Genomic DNA, 18,839 nt, shown 5'->3' with positions numbered 1-18,839 from the left:
TCGAGTCGAATTATTTACGTGCTAAAACTTCTCGCGAGTTCATTGAAAGCAGTAAAAGTATAGCAAATCTATACCCCGACTACAAAGAATCTCGTGAAGCTGAAAGTTTGGAGTTTGGGAGTAAAATTATGTTTTATCGAATATTCAACACAGAATTCAACATTGCTTTTTTCAAACCAAAGAATGATCAATGCGATCTCTGCGACTCTTTCCTAAATGCTAATGAAAATGGAAAAAGAGATTTGGTGCAAGCTTACAACACACACCTCGAAGAAAAGGAGCTATACAGAACCGAAAAAGATATAGATAAGAAAAAAAGCAATGTAGCTGTGTATGACTTACAGGCTGTTTTACCATTGGCTTTACCTCCTGTTTTTACTACAAAAGTAAAATTAACTGTTAAAATTAACATGGGCGGGAACACCCAAAATAACAACGAAAGTTTTAATCACTGTGTATGGCATTTTGCTCCGAAGCATACTTTTACTGGGAAAAACGTTCTGGAAATTGCTACTTATACCGCCGCTTGCATCTTTAATGAGGGTTTTCTACCTGTGCTCAAGGTTTTGGAGACAAATAGACGTTACATTAGGACAAACAGCCAGGGACTACGCTGACGATGTTGACAATGCACGGATTTTGAGGGCAGAGAAAACTGCAGAAGCCAACTGTAAAGGGGCCAGAACTTTACGTAGGGCTCTAAAAGCTGCTGAAAATGACAACTTTGAGGAAACGGAAGGACTGCTCTATGCACCAGGCATAGCTGATTAATGTAAGTATAATTTTTTTATAAAAAATCTGTTGTCGAAACTTTAAACGCGTTTTTCTCAAAACCATGTTTTCGAAATTTAAACAACTTATAAAGAAAAAAAATTAGATTTTGAGAACTTTTTCACAAGTCCGCCATTTTGTTTTTGTTTTTTTATTTTAATGTATATTTTAGGTTCGGGACCTAAAATAAAGTCTACAGAATAATAATCTCTTTGAATTTTTTATTTCAGATGACTTTGGAGGCTGTGTGTTTCCCCGAACCAACTCATCTTTTTTTTAAGGACTCCACTTTGACGTCAAAAATTTTAAACAAATTAATATAAAATTAACTTAAAAAATTTTTTTTTATATACTTCAAAACACCAATAAAAACAAGTAAAAACTTTAAAACAATCGCATTTTATTTTCTTTTAAAAAAGATTCATGAAAAAACGTCGAAATTTCGGTCGTTACACCGGACTACTACCTTAACAAGTGTGAGATTTAACTGCATTACATAGGAAGGACGAAAAAATGCATCGCGGCATGGTGAGTATCAGTTTTATCGACGTGGGGTAACTAGTTACCCCAGTGTGGCCGCAACCGTTACTCGACATAGATTTTTTTGGTTTAAACCGACTTGTTTGCAGTGTTAATAAACAATCTAAAGGTAAGTTTTTAATATTTTTATTTTTATATGATATATATACCTATATATATATATATATATATATATTATATCGCAAAACGTACAGGTGGACGATGCGGATTTTCTTTGGGATGCTCGATCAAGCAGTTGTCAATTCTCCCATTATGTGGAAACTGAAGGTAATCGTTTTGTAAATACTGATTGCTCGTCTCACCTTCCCGATGCTACTTTTGTTTAAATAATTAAATATAGAACATTGAGATTCTATAATTGGTGACACCGACGGCAGTGGAACATCATAGTATACGTAAATTATATTTATACAACATCATGCCTGTCGGGAATGAGGATAATTTCCAAGACGCAGTAACTCCATTTCATGTGGATCGATTAGCAATTAAACCCTTACCGGAACCCTTCCTATCTGGAAGCCAGACCCGTGGTTATGGTTTGCGCAGGTGGAAGCTCAATTCGCGCGAGCTGGAATTTCCATTGACGAAACAAAATACTTCAAAGTGGTTGCGGGAATTAATTCAGCGGTACTTGCGCAGGCTAGTGACATTATTTAGACTCCACCTAGTGTTGGCATGATGCATTAAAAAAAAGGCTAATGGGAGAGTTTGGTGAATCTAATGAGAAGCGGCTCAGGCGATTAGTGGGAAGTTGCGAGTTAGGTCAAAAGAAACATACATCCTTATAGCGTGAAATGAAGGACTTGGCAAATCAACAGCTGGGTAAAGACATGTTGAAGTCTTTGTGGTTACGGTGTTTACCCGTTCATATACAACAAACTTTAGCAACTATCGAGGGTGATGTAGATGACCTAGCTAAGAAGGCTGATGATATTTTGGTGATTCCAGCAACGAGTAGCAGCGTTGATTCTGTCTTCTTCAAGTGCCGAGATGACAGCAACCATTTCCGAATAGGTAAATAGGTTAAACCGTTTAGAAAGTCGCGACGTAGGTCAACGGAGGGGAGCACCTCCGCAACGGGCAAAATCAGTAAACAGTCGCAGCGGAGCAGCACGAGATGGGTGTTGAAACACAGAAATCCCTACTGGGATAACGCAACAGAAAAATTACCACTGGGAGAACGCAACACATTAGCGGTGCAGACACAGAACCATAGCAGTGCACTGAGTTCACTATACTTAGCGGTAGGTCAGTTTCATCGTTCGATTGGATGTCCCGCTAATCGGGAGCCAATACAAAAGTGCGTGCATAAAAAATGTAATTTCGGCACGACTAACATCACGCCACCACTCGTAGTAGCTGCAGCGAAAATCACACCACCATACATCACCGTTTTGTTTTTCGTCTTCGTCACCCACCATTCTTCGTCATCGCCTACCTACTGCTAAAGGATTTTTAATATATTCTTTCCTCGATTGACCGCTCAACACACCGGATTTCATTCTTCGATTGACCGCTCAACACACATACATACATATATTCATTCTTTGCTTGACCGCGCAACGCACCTGTACCTTAATACATTTGATTATAATATAATATTATAACTTACATTATATTAGATAACTTACAAATAAATCTAAATAAAAGGTTAATAATTTTTCCAACATAGAGCTAGAAAAACGCTTCTAGCTCCAACATAAAATTGGTCCTTCGAGCCGGATTTAACTTCATAAATTATAGTTATCGGTTAGTTTTCGTTTCAAGTCACGGAAAGCGATCATGACATTGTAGAGGTGCAAAGTCCTCTGCAACGCGAAGAAAATTCTAGAATAGTTCGCGTAAAAATAAAACAACGACAATCATCATCAACGGCAATCCAGCTACCAACATGGGATGACCTCGCCGCATTCCTTGAGCGGCGCTGCCAACTCATCGATATCATTGACGCCATCGCAGAGTCCACCAAGACGTCGCATCAGAAACATGCCAACTCATCACCATCGTCATCTTCAAGGCCAAAGCATCAACCACAATTAAAACAGCTAGCATTCATCTCCACCAAACAGCAAAACTGCTCCTTGTGCGATCAACCAGTTTTTCACAACGCCTTCAAATGTTCGCCATTTATGAAACTATCACCTTTCCAGCGCTATGACGTCGTAAAAAAGAAGAATCTGTGCTTAAATTGCTTGGGCCAAAACCACACATCCAAGCAGTGCCCATCGACGCATAGATGTCAAGTATGTCGGGCGAGTCATCACACGCTGTTGCACAGAAATTCTACAGGTGCGGCCAATGAGCAATCATCGACATCGTCATTGACACCACCATCAACTAACATGCGTTCAACGTCGACCCCAACAGCACTTCAGGTATGTAACGGTAGCCAAGAAGTATTACTGGCTACAGCCATTGTTCAGCTTCGTAGTTCTTCAAGTGCGTTAGTACTCGCACATGCACTTATCGATTCCGCCTCACAACTGCACTTCATTACCGAACGCATGGCTCAACTGCTTCGTTTGAAACGGGAAAAGGTTCCGTTAGAAATCTGTGGAATAGGTTTGTGCGGAGCTAGGTCTCAATTCCTATGCAAGGTAGAGATACGCTCTCAACATACAGTTTATTCGTCAACAATGGATGCGGTTATCATGAACACAATAACCCCGTCCCAACCACGCACACCGTTGAACACATCAGCACGGAATATCCCAAATAATATCACCTTGGCCGACAAAACATTCAACACACCATGCCCAGTGGATTTGCTGATAGGAGCAAGCATTTTTTACGATTTACTGTTGGTTGGACATATCAGCTTAGGCGAGAATAAGCCAGTCCTTCAAAAAACTAAAGTTGGGTGGGTGGTAGCCGGAGCCGTTACAAACCACCCACTGTTATCGTCAGCTACGTTGGTTTCATCATACACTACATCTATCGCGACTGACTGCATGTTATCGAATTCACCGTCATCACTACTACGTCGACACAATACCTTTTTGCTGACAAATCCTACAACAGATATCATCAGCGAGCATAAATTTGTCACGAGTTACAATAAACTTCTTCGAATAATGTGTTATGTGCCACGCTTTGCAGATGCATCGCGTGGATTTCGTACCAACCAAAATATCTTCACCGCATCGGAAATAAACAATGCTCTTCTCATCATGGGTCGCATCTTAGATACCATCGAAGGCTCTGACGGAAAGGTCAGAGTAGTCATCATAAAAACCGCAGAAAGCACTCACAAGCGAGCCATAACACGGGTAGCCAAACTGCCAATATCTCAATGCAATTAGGAAGGACTGTAAAGCATCGCTTCCCAGGGGGGGTTCATGTTGAAACACAGAAATCCCTACTGGGATAACGCAACAGAAAAATTACCACTGGGAGAACGCAACACATAAGCGGTGCAGACACAGAACCATAGCAGTGCACTGAGTTCACTATACTTAGCGGTAGGTCAGTTTCATCGTTCGATTGGATGTCCCGCTAATCGGGAGCCAATACAAAAGTGCGTGCATAAAAAATGTAATTTCGGCACGACTAACATCACGCCACCACTCGTAGTAGCTGCAGCGAAAATCACACCACCATACATCACCGTTTTGTTTTTCGTCTTCGTCACCCACCATTCTTCGTCATCGCCTACCTACTGCTAAAGGATTTTTAATATATTCTTTCCTCGATTGACCGCTCAACACACCGGATTTCATTCTTCGATTGACCGCTCAACACACATACATACATATATTCATTCTTTGCTTGACCGCGCAACGCACCTGTACTTTAATACATTTGATTATAATATAATATTATAACTTACATTATATTAGATAACTCACAAATAAATCTAAATAAAAGGTTAATAATTTTTCTAATATAGAGCTAGAAAAACGCTTCTCTCTCCAACAATGGGTATAACGATTTTTGCTGATACCATCACTATTTCGGTGAAAAAGCAAAACGATGGCGACAGCCGTGTATTTTCCATCGAAAGCGCTCGGAAAACTAGTCAGTTCTCCGTTTAAAGCGGCTAAACCGGAGGAGGAAATTAACTCCAGCCACCTTTATGTTAGAGAGGGAATTTCTTCAATGAAGTTCCTCATCGATACGGGTGCCGAAGTGTCGGTGGTGCCCAAGCGTCACGGTGAGAGTAAGCAACCTTCCGTCTTGAGACTGATTGCCGCAAACAACACTACAATTGATACTTTCGGTAGGCAACATATCACAATAAATTTAGGTCTTAAGCGAAACTTTAATTGGCATTTCATCATTGCTGATGTAGCACAGCCTTTCATGCAATTTTAGCGCGCTATCCCGACCTAACTGACGACGTACCAAAAAATAAAAGGCTTACGACAGCAGTACAACACCATATAGAAACGCGAGGAGCACCAGTAGTGCAGAAGATGCGCCGTCTTTCACCTAAAAAACGAGAAGCTGCAAAAAGAGAATTTGATTATCTCATCGTCAGCGTTCTTGCAGTCAGGGGGCAACGTGGCGACCCTGTGGGGATTACAGACGGCTAAATGCCAAAACAATTCCCGACAACTATTCGATGCGACATATTCAAGATTTTGGAAGCGATTTGTTCGGGAAGACGATTTTTTCGGTGATTGAATGCAAAAAAACTTATCATCAGATGCCAGTGCATCTTGCAGACGTACTGAAGACGGCTATCGTGACGCCTTTTGGACTTTTTGAGTTCAAATATATGACCTTCGGGCTTAGAAGCGCGTCCCAAACGTTTTAACGCTACATTGATGAGGCTGTCCGAGGGCTACCTTTTGTTTTTCCATATCTCGGTGATGTGCTCGGTTATCAATGCTGAAAAATGTCAACTGGGTCAAAAGAAGGTGGAGTTCCTGGGTCATTTAGTTTCAGCCGAGGGTATCAGGCCGCTACCACAGAAGGTGGAGGGTATTTTGCAGCACAAAAAACCGAAGCAAGACCAGGAGTTGAGAAGATTTTTGGGTGTCATTAATTTTTATAGGCGATTTTTGCCTTTTTGCTGCTGCTACAGAGGCACCGTTGCAGAAGTTAATGGGTCCATGTAAGAAGCGTGACAAGACAGAGATCAACTGGACGAAAGAAGCGACGGAAGCATTCGAAAAACTTAAAAAGCAGATAGTTGAAGCAACCCTTTTAGCTTTTCCAATGCGGGATGCTAGAATTGGTTTGATGACCGATGCTTCGGATATCGCGGTTAGAGCAGATTTACAGCAGTTGGTCGACGGTAAATGGATGCCATTAGGTTTTTTTCGCAAAAGTTTTATCCAGCAGAACAACCCTACAGTGCTTCTGATCGTGAGTTGTTAGCGATTTATAAGGCCATTCGAGATTTCCGTTACCATTTGGAGAGATCCGTTTTCACAATTTTCACCGATCACAGACCGTTAACACAAGCATTTGAACAAAAATGGGAGAAGCTTTCGCCACAACAAACTCGACAACTGAATTTCATCAGTCAGTTTTCTTCAGATATACGACACATCAGTGGGGCTGACAATATTGTAGCCAACATACTTTCGAGGATGGAAACCTTTACGCTACTCCCATCAGTGGAGTTACAACAATTACATGATAACAAGTTAGATGCGACGAGCTTAACAATCTAATAGGACTATGAATAAGTTCGTTTCGGTTTTACAACAGATGGCGTAACTTGATTATTATTCCATCGATCCACATTTCCAAACATTCATTGGAGAGCTACTGTCGTAAGGCACAAACGTCAGTATAAGTTTTTTATTTGAAGCGTAAACAACAATATTTTTACCACACTTGAAAATGTCGAATTTCGTGCCAAATAATGTGTTTTTGCGGGGAATTCTTCTTCATTATTTTAATATGAAGAAAAAAGCAGCCGAAAGTCATCGTATCTTGGTGGAAGTTTATGGTGAGCATGCTCTATCTGAGCGAACGTGCCAGAAGTGGTTTGCACGCTTTAAAAGTGGTGATTTTGGCTTGGAAGACGAAGAACGCGAGGGTGCGCCGCCAAAGTTCATGGATACCGAATTGGAGGAATTGCTCGATCAAGATCCGGCTCAAACGCAAGAAGAGGTTGCAAAAACTTTGGGAGTTGATCAATCAACCATTTCCAAACGTTTAAAAGCCATGGGAATGATCCGAAAGGTAGGCCATTGGGTGCCGTATGAATTGAAGCCAAGAGACGTTGAACGCCGTTTTATGGCATGCGAACAACTGCTTCAACGGCACAAAAGAAAGGGTTTTTTGCATCGAATTGTGACTGGCGATGAAAAGTGGGTCCATTACGACAATCCAAAACGTCGGGCAACGTATGGATACCCTGGCCATGCTTCAACATCGACGTCGGCGCAGAATATTCATGGCCTGAAGGTTATGCTGTGTATCTGGTGGGACCAGCTGGGAGTTGTGTATTATGAGCTACTGAAACCGAATGAAACGATTACGGGGGATGTCTACCGACGACAATTGATGCGTTTGAGCCGAGCACTGCGAGAAAAACGGCCGCAATACGCCGATAGACACGACAAAGTTATTTTGCAACATGACAATGCTCGGCCACATGTTGCACAAGTGGTCAAAACATACTTAGAAACGCTCAAATGGGATGTCCTACCCCACCCGCTGTATAGTCCAGACCTTGCGCCATCCGATTACTATCTCTTCCGATCGATGCAACATGGCCTGGCTGACCAGCACTTCCGTAATTACGATGAAGTCAAAAAATGGATCGATTCGTGGATTGCGGCAAAACCGACCGAATTTTTCACAAAGGGAATCCGTGAATTGCCAGAAAGATGGGAAAAAGTAGTAGTAAGCGATGGACAATATTTTGAATATTAAATTTGTAACCATTTTACGTCAATAAAGTTTCAAATTTCGAAAAAAAACCGCACGAACTTATTCATAGTCCTATTACTTAAAGGCTCGTCAACCTCATTGCATTTAATGAAGCACCGGCATCCAGGCACAGGTATTTATATAGTTTGTGATGACTCAACAGAGTGTCTGCGCCCATATGTTCCGAAAATTTTGCGTTGTGCCTTGTCGGCTTGGCTCACCCGGGAGCGAGGGCAACTACTAAATTAATAACAAAAAGTTACGTGTGCAAGAAAATGAATAGTGACATACGAGAATGGGCTCGAAGCTGTCCTACCTGTCAACGATGTAAGATCGCACGGCATACGAAAACTGAGCTGGGTCAGTTTGCAGTTCCAAATCATCGATTCGAGCACGTCAATGTAGACATAGTTGGACCGTTTACACCCGCACGAGGTTTTCCATAGTGTTAACATGTGTGGATCGTTTCTCACGATGGATAGAGGTAATTCCCCTGGAAGATATGACAGCCGAGACTGTGGCCAGGGACTTGCTCGGTGGTTGGATCAGTCGATTTGGCGTCCGGAAATTTATTACCACTGATCAGGGACGTCAATTTGAGAGCAGTTTTTTCAACGAGTTGGCAAAACTCTTGCGAGTCAAACATATACACCCCACCAGCTACCACCCACAAGCTAATGGTATGGTGGAAAGATGGCACCGGGTTTTAAAATCTGCGCTTACGTGTCACTCCGCAGATGCTAACTGGGCAGTGAAAGAAGATTCAGGCGTTTCGGTGGCAGAAATGTTATATTGGCAAACTGTCAGACCCCCGGTGATATAATAGATACGGATGAAGATATCTCCATGAATCAAAAGGATTTTTTACGAGAATTGCGTCAACATTTCGAAACAGTTAGGCCGGTACAGATTTCGTAACATGGGAAACCTGCAGTAGTTATTCCTAAGAATATACGATTTTGTAGTCACGTTTTTCTTCGGAATGACAATATTAAAAAGCCATTGAAATCACCGTACGACGGACCATATCTGGTGATCAGCAGATACCCTAAGACATTCACCATACTGATGGGGTCAAAACCAGTCACAGTATCGATCGACAGACTTAAACCGGCATATTTTCCGATGGAAGAAGTAACGAATTAGCGGTTAAGCAATGAGGTGATTCATTCGAGTTTTAGCCAACTTTTTGGAAAGGAGGTGATGTAGTGGTGATAATAAGAACCGTAGCCAAGTTTGTTGAATGAAATTCAATTGCAACTGACGATTCATTCGATTTCTCAACATAAATATTTTGCATTTTAAAAGTTGCTTTTGTTTAAATAAATAAATATAGAACATCGAGATTCTATATACGTATATCACAAAAACAAATTGCTGATACTATATAATTAATACGCTTTCTTTTTCCATTCCAAATCAAAATATCATCGGAGTGACCATGGAAAACCCACATATTCTTTTTCCATTTTGCATCGCCATCCAAAGAGGGAAGCTCCATACGGGTATTGGTTGGCCACCTATCCGCGGAACAGCGCATGTGGTGATCGGCCAATCAACTATACGAAGAGTACCGCACCAACCAATTGGAATCGTGCCGAAGACTGGAATTAAAACATGTGCATCGCTAACGGAGCTTCCCTCTCGAATAACTTCAAAAGTAACTGTGGCCTTACCACGATATGGGGCGCTACTGTCCCTCTCCCTTTGTAATCGTTGGCAGCTTATCGCAGCTTATGGACCGTCAGGCAAAGTAACCGTAAGAACCAGATGATGTCATTCAAAAAACAAACAAAATCGGATAACTTCAAATTCCTGCCGCTCTGCGACACAATACCCTCTTCTCAAATGGACCACCTGAAAAGAAGTTATACCGACCTACGACGGGGCTGATGATTTTAGTGCATGGTACAACCAGGTGGTGCACTATTGCGGAATTTTTAAGGTCGACGATGCCATGTTGTGTGTAACTGAACACTTAAACCTTAAGGGCGCAGTTTTAGCGTGTAATAACGTGACGTCAACATTCTATAGGTGCGAAGAAGTCTTTGCCGACTACCTCTTCGAAGGAATTCCGGAAAGGCAGCTCCGCAACCAAGCAAACCTAGAGAATTTTCCTTCAGCAAACGAGGTCGTGAGAGGATTCCGATCAGTCATATTGTCAAAGCGTCCATCAGCGAGAACATGAACCGATGAACGATTTAAATGCTGCAACTTCAATTGTTCCGGCCACTATGCCATGGATTGTAGAAAGTCAAAGCGTCACCCATAGTGCTAGTTAAAAAGAAAAGGGTTGAACTTCGGTTGTGGGTTAACAATACGAAATTAAATAAAGTTACGACAAAGGGCAGTTCTTATGACAGTGCGATCATAAGAAAGCGAAATATTGGAAACCAAGTTACAAGGAACTATAAAATGATAAACCGTTAAACTATCTACCTTTCATCGACGTACAATTCTATATGTCAGTACGGCCGAGTTATGGGATTGTAAGCACGTACGTGTAAGAAGCATATACGAACAATTTTTTTAGCTTTTAGGATACGCTCAAGAATACTCGGAGGACGTTGGTAATCACAACAAAGGCCAAGTTCAAGAATACCCTTTGCGATATACTGTAAAGAGATTTAAACCTGACGAATAGATGGAATCCTGAGGTGAGTCTGAAAACAGTCATCATTCCCTTCACCAGAAAAATACTCTCACCAGGTTGGGAATCAATATCGACGAGGTTGTTTTAGCAATGGTCGGTAAAGTCTTATTCTGGACGCCAAGCTTAACTGGAGAAGGCACGCTGACGCAACCTTGTCCAAAACATCTGCGGCCCTCATGGTTTGCAAACGTTTAGCAGAAACATCGTGGGGTTGTAACCCACGAATCCTGAGATCAATGTACACCATAATACTTATACCAAACAACTTCAAATATTGCAGAGCCATCTGCACATTATCCTGTCGTTTCTGTAACCAATCCCTGGAAACTAGAACACACCTTCTTCCCGAACGTGATGCTATAGCGCGACGGATTAGAATTTGGACAGATATAGTTATAAGAAAGAAGAAACATACAATCAGCCCAACCCAGCTCCATCTTTGGTTTATTGACAAAGTTGGGTTATGAGTAGACAATAGACCGTGAAATCGAAATGGACACCTCCTAGATTTAAAAAAAAAACATAATTTCGACGTAATTTCTAAATGCGTTTTACCGAAATTATATATTTTTAACTATCAAATTGCGACAACTTTGTGCCATTTTCGAAGCAAAGTTTATATAAAGCCAAAAATAACATAAAGTTAGCATATGAGCCTGAGCTCATGAGCAACGCCAAGTTATATTCGAAGTTTATAACAGCCATAGGAATTAATAATAGCCACTTTCTGTGTTGCATTTTGTGAGATTTCCGATATTATTTGATTTATATGATTTATAAATCGTAGGCGGTCGAAATAGTGCTCAGGGAAGTATATACATCAAACATTCAATGTACACTCCTAGGTAGCATTCGGACATTTCGGTATTTTCCAAAATAACGCAAACAATGTCACTGACGTGTTTAAAATAATAATAATTACTTAAAATATGACTAATTCTTTCCCTTTGCCTACCTTTTCTGTTGTTTACGGGCATCTACATACATACATGCGTATTCATATTACATCTCAAACTCAGTCTTTACATTTGTGAACTTAAAATCTGTTCTATCACAGCTAGCTTCGATGTGTGCCCGCTTTTCCCCAGGTTCTGCTCCAGATGACGGAATAGCAGCGATTTTTCTTTTTCGTACCATTTTGGGTGAATGTGAAATACAAGTTTTTGATAAACTTTCCGGCACCAAAGATGTACTTGACTCAGCTGTACTTGACTGTAACGCTAGATGTGATTCACCATCCTTTTCGATACTGTGCAAGTTACGCTGTAAGGCATCCGTTTGATTTTCAGGCAGTGTGGCTTCATCTAAAAATGTAACCTCAAACGTAACCTCTTCCTCAGCTTCCAGGTTTGCAGCTGTAAAAATTGGTTTAATCATTAATGAGACTAAATAAGCTGATGGCGCTATTTCGTAACTTCACAAAGCTAGTTGACTTACCTGTTACGCTTTCGGATTGTACGATTGTTGACGTTGGTACTTGCAATTTTCTTTTTCGCCTAACAGCTTTCGATTGTTTTTCAGTATTTTTCGCCTTTTTCGAAACTTCCACATTCGGCTGTTTGTCTTTCGCTACAACTGTAATTGGTTCATGAATTGCTAGAAATTCATGAGGTTCATTCTTTACCCGAGCCAAATCAAATGCCGATCGTTCTGTACAATTTTCCGTTACTGCCACTTCTGTCGTTATTAGTTTCGTAAAACGAGCGGGTTGTAGCCGACTTAGAAGGGCTGTTTGGTAAAATAATGCACGCATGCGTTTGCGAAAACGCTGTACTGCCTCATGTTTTTCAATTTCACTTGGTTTGCGATCCTCGATGCATTCATCATTTTTCGATCCTCCTAATTGTATCTGCGCCGATTGCACACAAAGTGCTCGAAAGCCCATTGCTGTTGACCAGCTGGGTGGAAGAGTATGGTCAAATGGTTTTTTGAAAGCTTCGCTGGTTAGTTGACTTTGCTGTTGCAGGTAAAACTTACAACGACGACTGATGTATGGTGAAAGCGATGTATCTGTAACATACTGCCGTGCGGGATCGGCTACAAAATGAAGCGTCGTTGCTACTTCACGCAATAGTGCATTCGGTGGTTTAGTGCATATATCGTTGCCTAAGCGAAAGTTGTACGCGTACTTGAAGAAATGATATAACTTCTGTTCCACAGCACGCAAACGCTCGACATATGGAACTTTCCGATGTTTTCTCTCTGTTGCCTTTGACACCTCACATTTTGGTGGTTCGTTAGCTGTGCGCGTTTTTTGTTCCTTTTTAAACTTTTCCGACATTCCGTTAATTTTTTTAAATCTTCGACTCGGGGGTACAAGTACTGTGTTAGGATTTTCACGCAGCTCTGCAACTTTTTCCACCCAATTCTCCGTTGTTATAACACTATTCTTCAAAATGCACTTCTTCTTTCGTGGTATGTCTTCGAGTGTCGCTTCTGGATTTTTCTTGAAAAATTTCTGTATGGTAAGGAAACGTGTACGACAGCTAATACGATTATGATTGCCAAGTGTCTCTGCACAACGTAACCAACTCGATGTTCCATGCTCAGACACAAACTCCATAAGTTTCTTGTCATCCTCAACAGACCAAGGCTTTAGCATGTGGCGAGTTTGCAATGTGTTCTTGTAACGCATCCGTAGCTGCGTTATTGAACGATTTGGAAAAAGAGTGCGTGGAAACAAAGCGAATTTTTCACCATATTCCTCGACTGCTGCCAACAATATCAGGTCCTCTTCTGGAGTGAATGGTTCTGAAAGAGACGATTAATTAACAAAAATACATTTGCTTACACAGTACTACAGTGGTTTAAGTACATTGAAAATTCCCAAAAAAAGAAAAACAGATATGCACATATACACACATATAAAATAGATATGTACATATGTACCTACGGAGGTTGCCTTTTACATTTTGCGCTTTTCCAACATTACACGTGTTGAGCTATAATTCGATATTTTTTCCGAAATGTTTGGTATTTGTTAGCATGAACTTACATATAACGTTTCCACTTACAAAGTTTTATTTGTTATTTTTTCAGTGACTTAGTGAGAATTTATCTCGCTCAAAAAATGGAGTCAACTCGTGAAAATTTTCATGCGATGATTTATTACGACTTTCGAGAGGAGTGCGCATGGATCAACTTAGTTCAACTTTTGGCGTTGAAGCGCAACCCTTAGCCAATATGAAATGCTAGTACAACGAATTCCAACGTAGCCGTCGATCCTTACAGGATCAATTTCGTGAAGGCCATCCGAAAACTGTTGTTGTGCCAGAAACAATTGACACCACAAGATCGTTATGAAGAAGCATCCTTGAGCATTAGTGGAACCAAAATACATTCAAAATTGCATGAACATTTGGTCATCCAGAAAATTTATACTTCTGAATACCGCGTAATTTCACGATTGCCCAAAAAACGGACTGGTGTCGACTAGCGTAAAAAACTGTGGAAGAAATTTAGCCGTGTTGGTTCAAAAGCACATCTATGACATGGTAACAGGTCACAAATTCTAGTTCTATGCATATGAGCCGGAAGTAAACCTGTAACCGACAGCATGTGTGTTCCAAGACGAGCTTAATCAAACAAAAGTTGTTCGCGGAAGAAGAACCTCGACTTGCCGACTGTGTTTTCATGAACTCTGGTAATTTCCAAATCTTGTCAAATCACATCAAATCTGAGTGGTACATAACTATTTGTGTGCCAGAACTTTTCGAAGAAAATCTAGACAATCCGAACTCTCACAAATCGGATCGCACAAGAGTTTTTGAACACTAAAAAGATTTCCCACGGCAGCCGGTTCTGCGTTACCGGAATGACTCAGGTTTCTCCCGACCAAGGGCTGCCGCTCCAGTAAACTAGCGCTGTCTAGTGTACCACTACAAATATCGAATTTATGGGTCATACGCCTTGCAACCCTGATTAGACATTTCTTGTTGTTTTCGAACATCAAAGATAAAATGCAAGCTTAATATTTTTCAATGCCTAAAAATGCAATCATTTTGGGCGTAACCAATTCTGAGTAGCAAAAGTGCTTTGAAAATTGGTTCAAGCAAATGCAGAAACATATTGACTTCAAAGAAGAATATTTTAGAAAACAATAAAGCCATTTTCATTGTTATTTTACTGTGTTTTCATTTTGCATTCTTGGCTTGGTGTATAGGTAAATTCTTAATTTCAAAATTTTCAGAAGAAAAAACAAGCAAATTTTTAATTTCTGCGAATTTTAATATGAACCTTGTTTTTTATGATGCTACTGATGAGTTCAAAAATATGGCATTTTAGTATTGCGCATCAAGTAAATTAAGTATGTATGTATGTAGAGCTTAAAGTGATAAAACCATCAAATAAATTACCGGCTTCAGAGTGATAATTTTTTCTTTTTTGTGTGGTGTAGGAGTTTTAATTTCAAATACGTGAAAAAAAACATGTTTATTTAGTAACTAAAAACCTATTTTACCAAATTTATAGTTATGTTTTATTTATTTTTGTCTTTCAAGTTATATGAAATAACTCATATTTCCAAAATTGAGTCACAGAAAAAAGGTTTGTTTGATTTTTTATAAAATACCTAGCTGATTTCTTTTAGCAATTTAGTTTATTAGCTTAATAAAGGCAAATGAAAAACGTACCAGGGTCCTGGGCACACCCTAAATGCCACCCTGCAGCAATACTGAAGAAAATACCGTTCATTTCTTGAAGCCTACATACAAAACTTCAAAATAGTTAATTACAGAATTTTCCAATAAATAAAATTATTTTATAATCATTTTTTTTATAAGTGGCACAACTACATAAATTACCACACAAAAATTCTGCACCCGTCTATTTTCATCATTTTTAGAATTTTCTATAAGACTTACAAATGCCAGATTTTATCGCTCCATGTTTTAACAATAAGAAAAGGATATGCATTACTTCCTTACCATGGCTAATCTTTGGATCCAAATAATATATGTAGCGCTGGTGCAACGATTTCTTTGGCTTATGTGGAAAATATGCAGCAACTGCGTTCCAATCTATCACACCGTTCACCGACTTTTTGTCGATCAATTCCAGAAGCTTAGTGTCGTCCCGCTTATCCCAACGTCCCCACCTTTGTGTGTCCATAAAACACACGGTTGTCTGGTATTGTATAAAACATTGGTAATCGGAACGCTTCGAAACCTCTTTCGCAATACTCTCCCAATTTTGATAATTATGCATCTGTGCTGCACATAAAAGACGTTTGTTTTCTTCCGCAGACCAAGCACTACGTTTAAGGGAGGGATGCAAGTACACTTGCCACATTGTTTTGCAACTACTAGGGGAATGCCGATAGTTTAAGTTGTGTGCAGAGACCTGTTCCCAATCAATCTGGAATTTCTCATCTACTTGTGATAATAGGTTTGCCAACTTCTCCGTATGTACTTTTATTTCAAGTGTAAGATTTTTCGATTTATTGTTTCTATCCCGATATTTGCGATCAGCTAAATAATCAATTACCTGCAAGAAGTTCATGGAGATTCTTAGTAAATGTGCCTATGAAGTAGATGAATCTAATACAGTGTGCTCTTACACATTGGCATATAAATACAGTGAACAAAATATAAGCTGGCGAAATACATACATATATAGAGTTACATATACTTGTTTCATGTCAACTAACTGCATATGTGAAGCGTAGATCTAGCACAGATTCAGGTAAGTTTTAATATTAAATAATAAAAAAATATAAAATATACAAAAACCTTCTGGAAATATAGCTTTAATAAAAATATGTCGTGGCATAGCAAAAAAAAAAATCCAAAATGTTGAATGTGATTTAGAACCGTTATTATATGAATACGACTATGTACAAATTGAAAAGAAGAAATAAACCATTCGCGCTTTCATTGAATTATCAATTTCAATTTACTTTTGATTTTGTGTAGTTCGTATAGTGTTGTAATATAAAACATTCCTCAAAAACACTTGCATATGTCCTCAGCCCGATATAAAAAGGGTCAACACAGTAGTGTAAGCTCTACCGTCACAACATAAGCGTAACACTTTTTGCTATCCTTCTTTACACATCTTGCACCATGTATTCGTAGGCTTGAATGTAGGAATATAAGTCAAACTTACCTGTTCTTTCACTGCTTGCACCACAGCTTTTTTGTCGAACAATGACCATACATGTCGACTGCACAGTTCAAAATCCATAGGAAACATTTCACCTTCAAATTTTTTGCGATATTCGTAATCTTGATTGTTTGGACAGTTACGACAATTTAGATCTTTAAAGAACATATTTCCTTTGAAGAAGAAAGTTCCACCTTTCAGATAAGCGCCACGTATACCAAATCCTCGTTGCTTTTTCCCCAAATTCAGTTTCAGGCGGTGCTCATTTGAAAGGTACCGCTGTTGTACAGCTTGTAATAAAACTTGCAAACGTTTTCGCACCTCTTGCAAACGTAGTTGCATCTCCTGGTTGAGCTTTAAGGCATTCTCGCAATTTACATGGCTATGGGCATCTAGTAAACTTGTTATCTCCCCCATATATCTGGCGTTAAACGTGGTATAGTCAGCATTTTGGTCGTCCTCGAATTCAGATTCCGACGAATCTACACCAAAATAAATAATTTAGGAATAAAAGGTTTACATACGTAAATAATTATAATTATTTCAAACATTCTCTTAAATACTACCTTCAGCAATACTATCTTCGGAAGAGGAAATCCCATTTTCATCAATGGACAGCATTTCTAATTAATATTAGAAAAATAAATTAACAAATTTTTAACTGGTCCACAAACCGAAGTTTATTTTCATTCCCTCTAGCGATAACATTCGATAGAAATTTTATCGAAAAAAATCCAGCGCCAAACTACATTTATATTAAGGGTGAGTTTACACAGCCTGTTGCATTACCAGCATAATAGCGAGATATTAAATAAATTTTCTAACTGGAATTTTAAAATTTTTGTTAATACATTCATAGATTTGGCTATTGCATGACCATTACTTTTTCTTTTTGCTCTTTTTCAGATAAGACATGGAGGACTTCAACTTAACTCAAGAAATTAAGAGACATGCAGATATTGTCGCTATATGTGCAAAGCACACCGATTTAGAAATCTCAAAAGATATTAACTGCACCCGTCTCTATATTTCTTAAATGCGCCCGTTCAATCGTTTATAAGTTTCGCCGTGAGTTGGAAGCATCAGACGGCGATGCAGAATCTGTTGCAAAACGCAAACAACAAGTTCAAGCGATCATTTACTAGGGTCCTTCAAAATTAATGTGGGCCTTTTCCGGTTGTACATAAATATCTCCGGTATAAGTCCGCGATGGCGACACAAGATTGGACGGCTAAAAATTTCCATGACCTCATAACATCGTTCTTCCACTTTTCAGGGGTCAATTCAGAAGATAAAGATAGACAGTCTTAAGCGCTGACGTAAAATCTTGTATTCTATCATTCTTGGATAGAATACACAATGGGCAGAATGCAAGGGTGTGGCCAAGGCGAATATGTAAAAGATTATAGCAGTAGTACCAAGGCGAATTCAAAAAAAGTGGTCACACTAGACCTCCAACAACGTTTTGTACTGTAGAATGTCACGTCGAAATAAACTAGAAAAGAAAAAGAAAAGGACGAACTACAGTGAACAGCCAATGTGCATTCGGAGCTACAAAGATACGACGAAGGTGCTAATGGAACGGTCATTTTTGCCATTTCATTTTGTGCTGACATCCTAATGTACACGTCTACTGATATCAAAAATAATAGAATACACGATTGTGCCTTCCGAACTCGCCGTGTTGTAACAGCCCATGAATAAACATAAAAGGCAGGGGAATTAATTGATTGTGAAGAATTTATCCTCTTTTGTTTTTTTTTTTTCAAAATGGCGAAAAATAAAGTAACCGTTCTTTAATGGCGCCGACTTAGGTACTCAATTCGCTTTAGTGAATTCTGATATATTGTTGGTAGCAAGCAAGGTTTGGCATCCGAAGCAAAATTGTCATAGTAATTTTAGCTGTTACGTCACGAGAGTTTTGTCGACACAATTATGA

The 18,839-nt window shown here is 39.6% G+C and overlaps 1 protein-coding gene across 1 annotated transcript; it reads right to left on the bottom strand.

Moving 5' to 3' along the window:
* Positions 1 to 8,241: 8,241 nt before the first annotated feature.
* LOC128864471 (uncharacterized) lies at positions 8,242 to 17,598 on the bottom strand. The gene is made up of 5 exons (XM_054104148.1): positions 17,467 to 17,598; positions 16,904 to 17,382; positions 15,724 to 16,282; positions 12,236 to 13,549; positions 8,242 to 12,153 (listed from the first exon to the last, which is right to left on the bottom strand). The coding sequence occupies exons 1-5, from the start codon at positions 17,519 to 17,521 to the stop codon at positions 11,801 to 11,803; spliced, it is 2,760 nt and encodes a 919-aa protein (XP_053960123.1). The 5' UTR covers positions 17,522 to 17,598; the 3' UTR covers positions 8,242 to 11,800.
* Positions 17,599 to 18,839: the final 1,241 nt, after the last annotated feature.

The sequence above is a fragment of the Anastrepha ludens genome, chromosome 2, assembly GCF_028408465.1.
Source record: "Anastrepha ludens isolate Willacy chromosome 2, idAnaLude1.1, whole genome shotgun sequence".
NCBI classification, from domain to species: Eukaryota; Metazoa; Arthropoda; class Insecta; order Diptera; family Tephritidae; genus Anastrepha; species Anastrepha ludens.
Note: the sequence above shows the minus strand (reverse complement) of the source record. Positions and strands in the feature narration are given on the sequence as shown.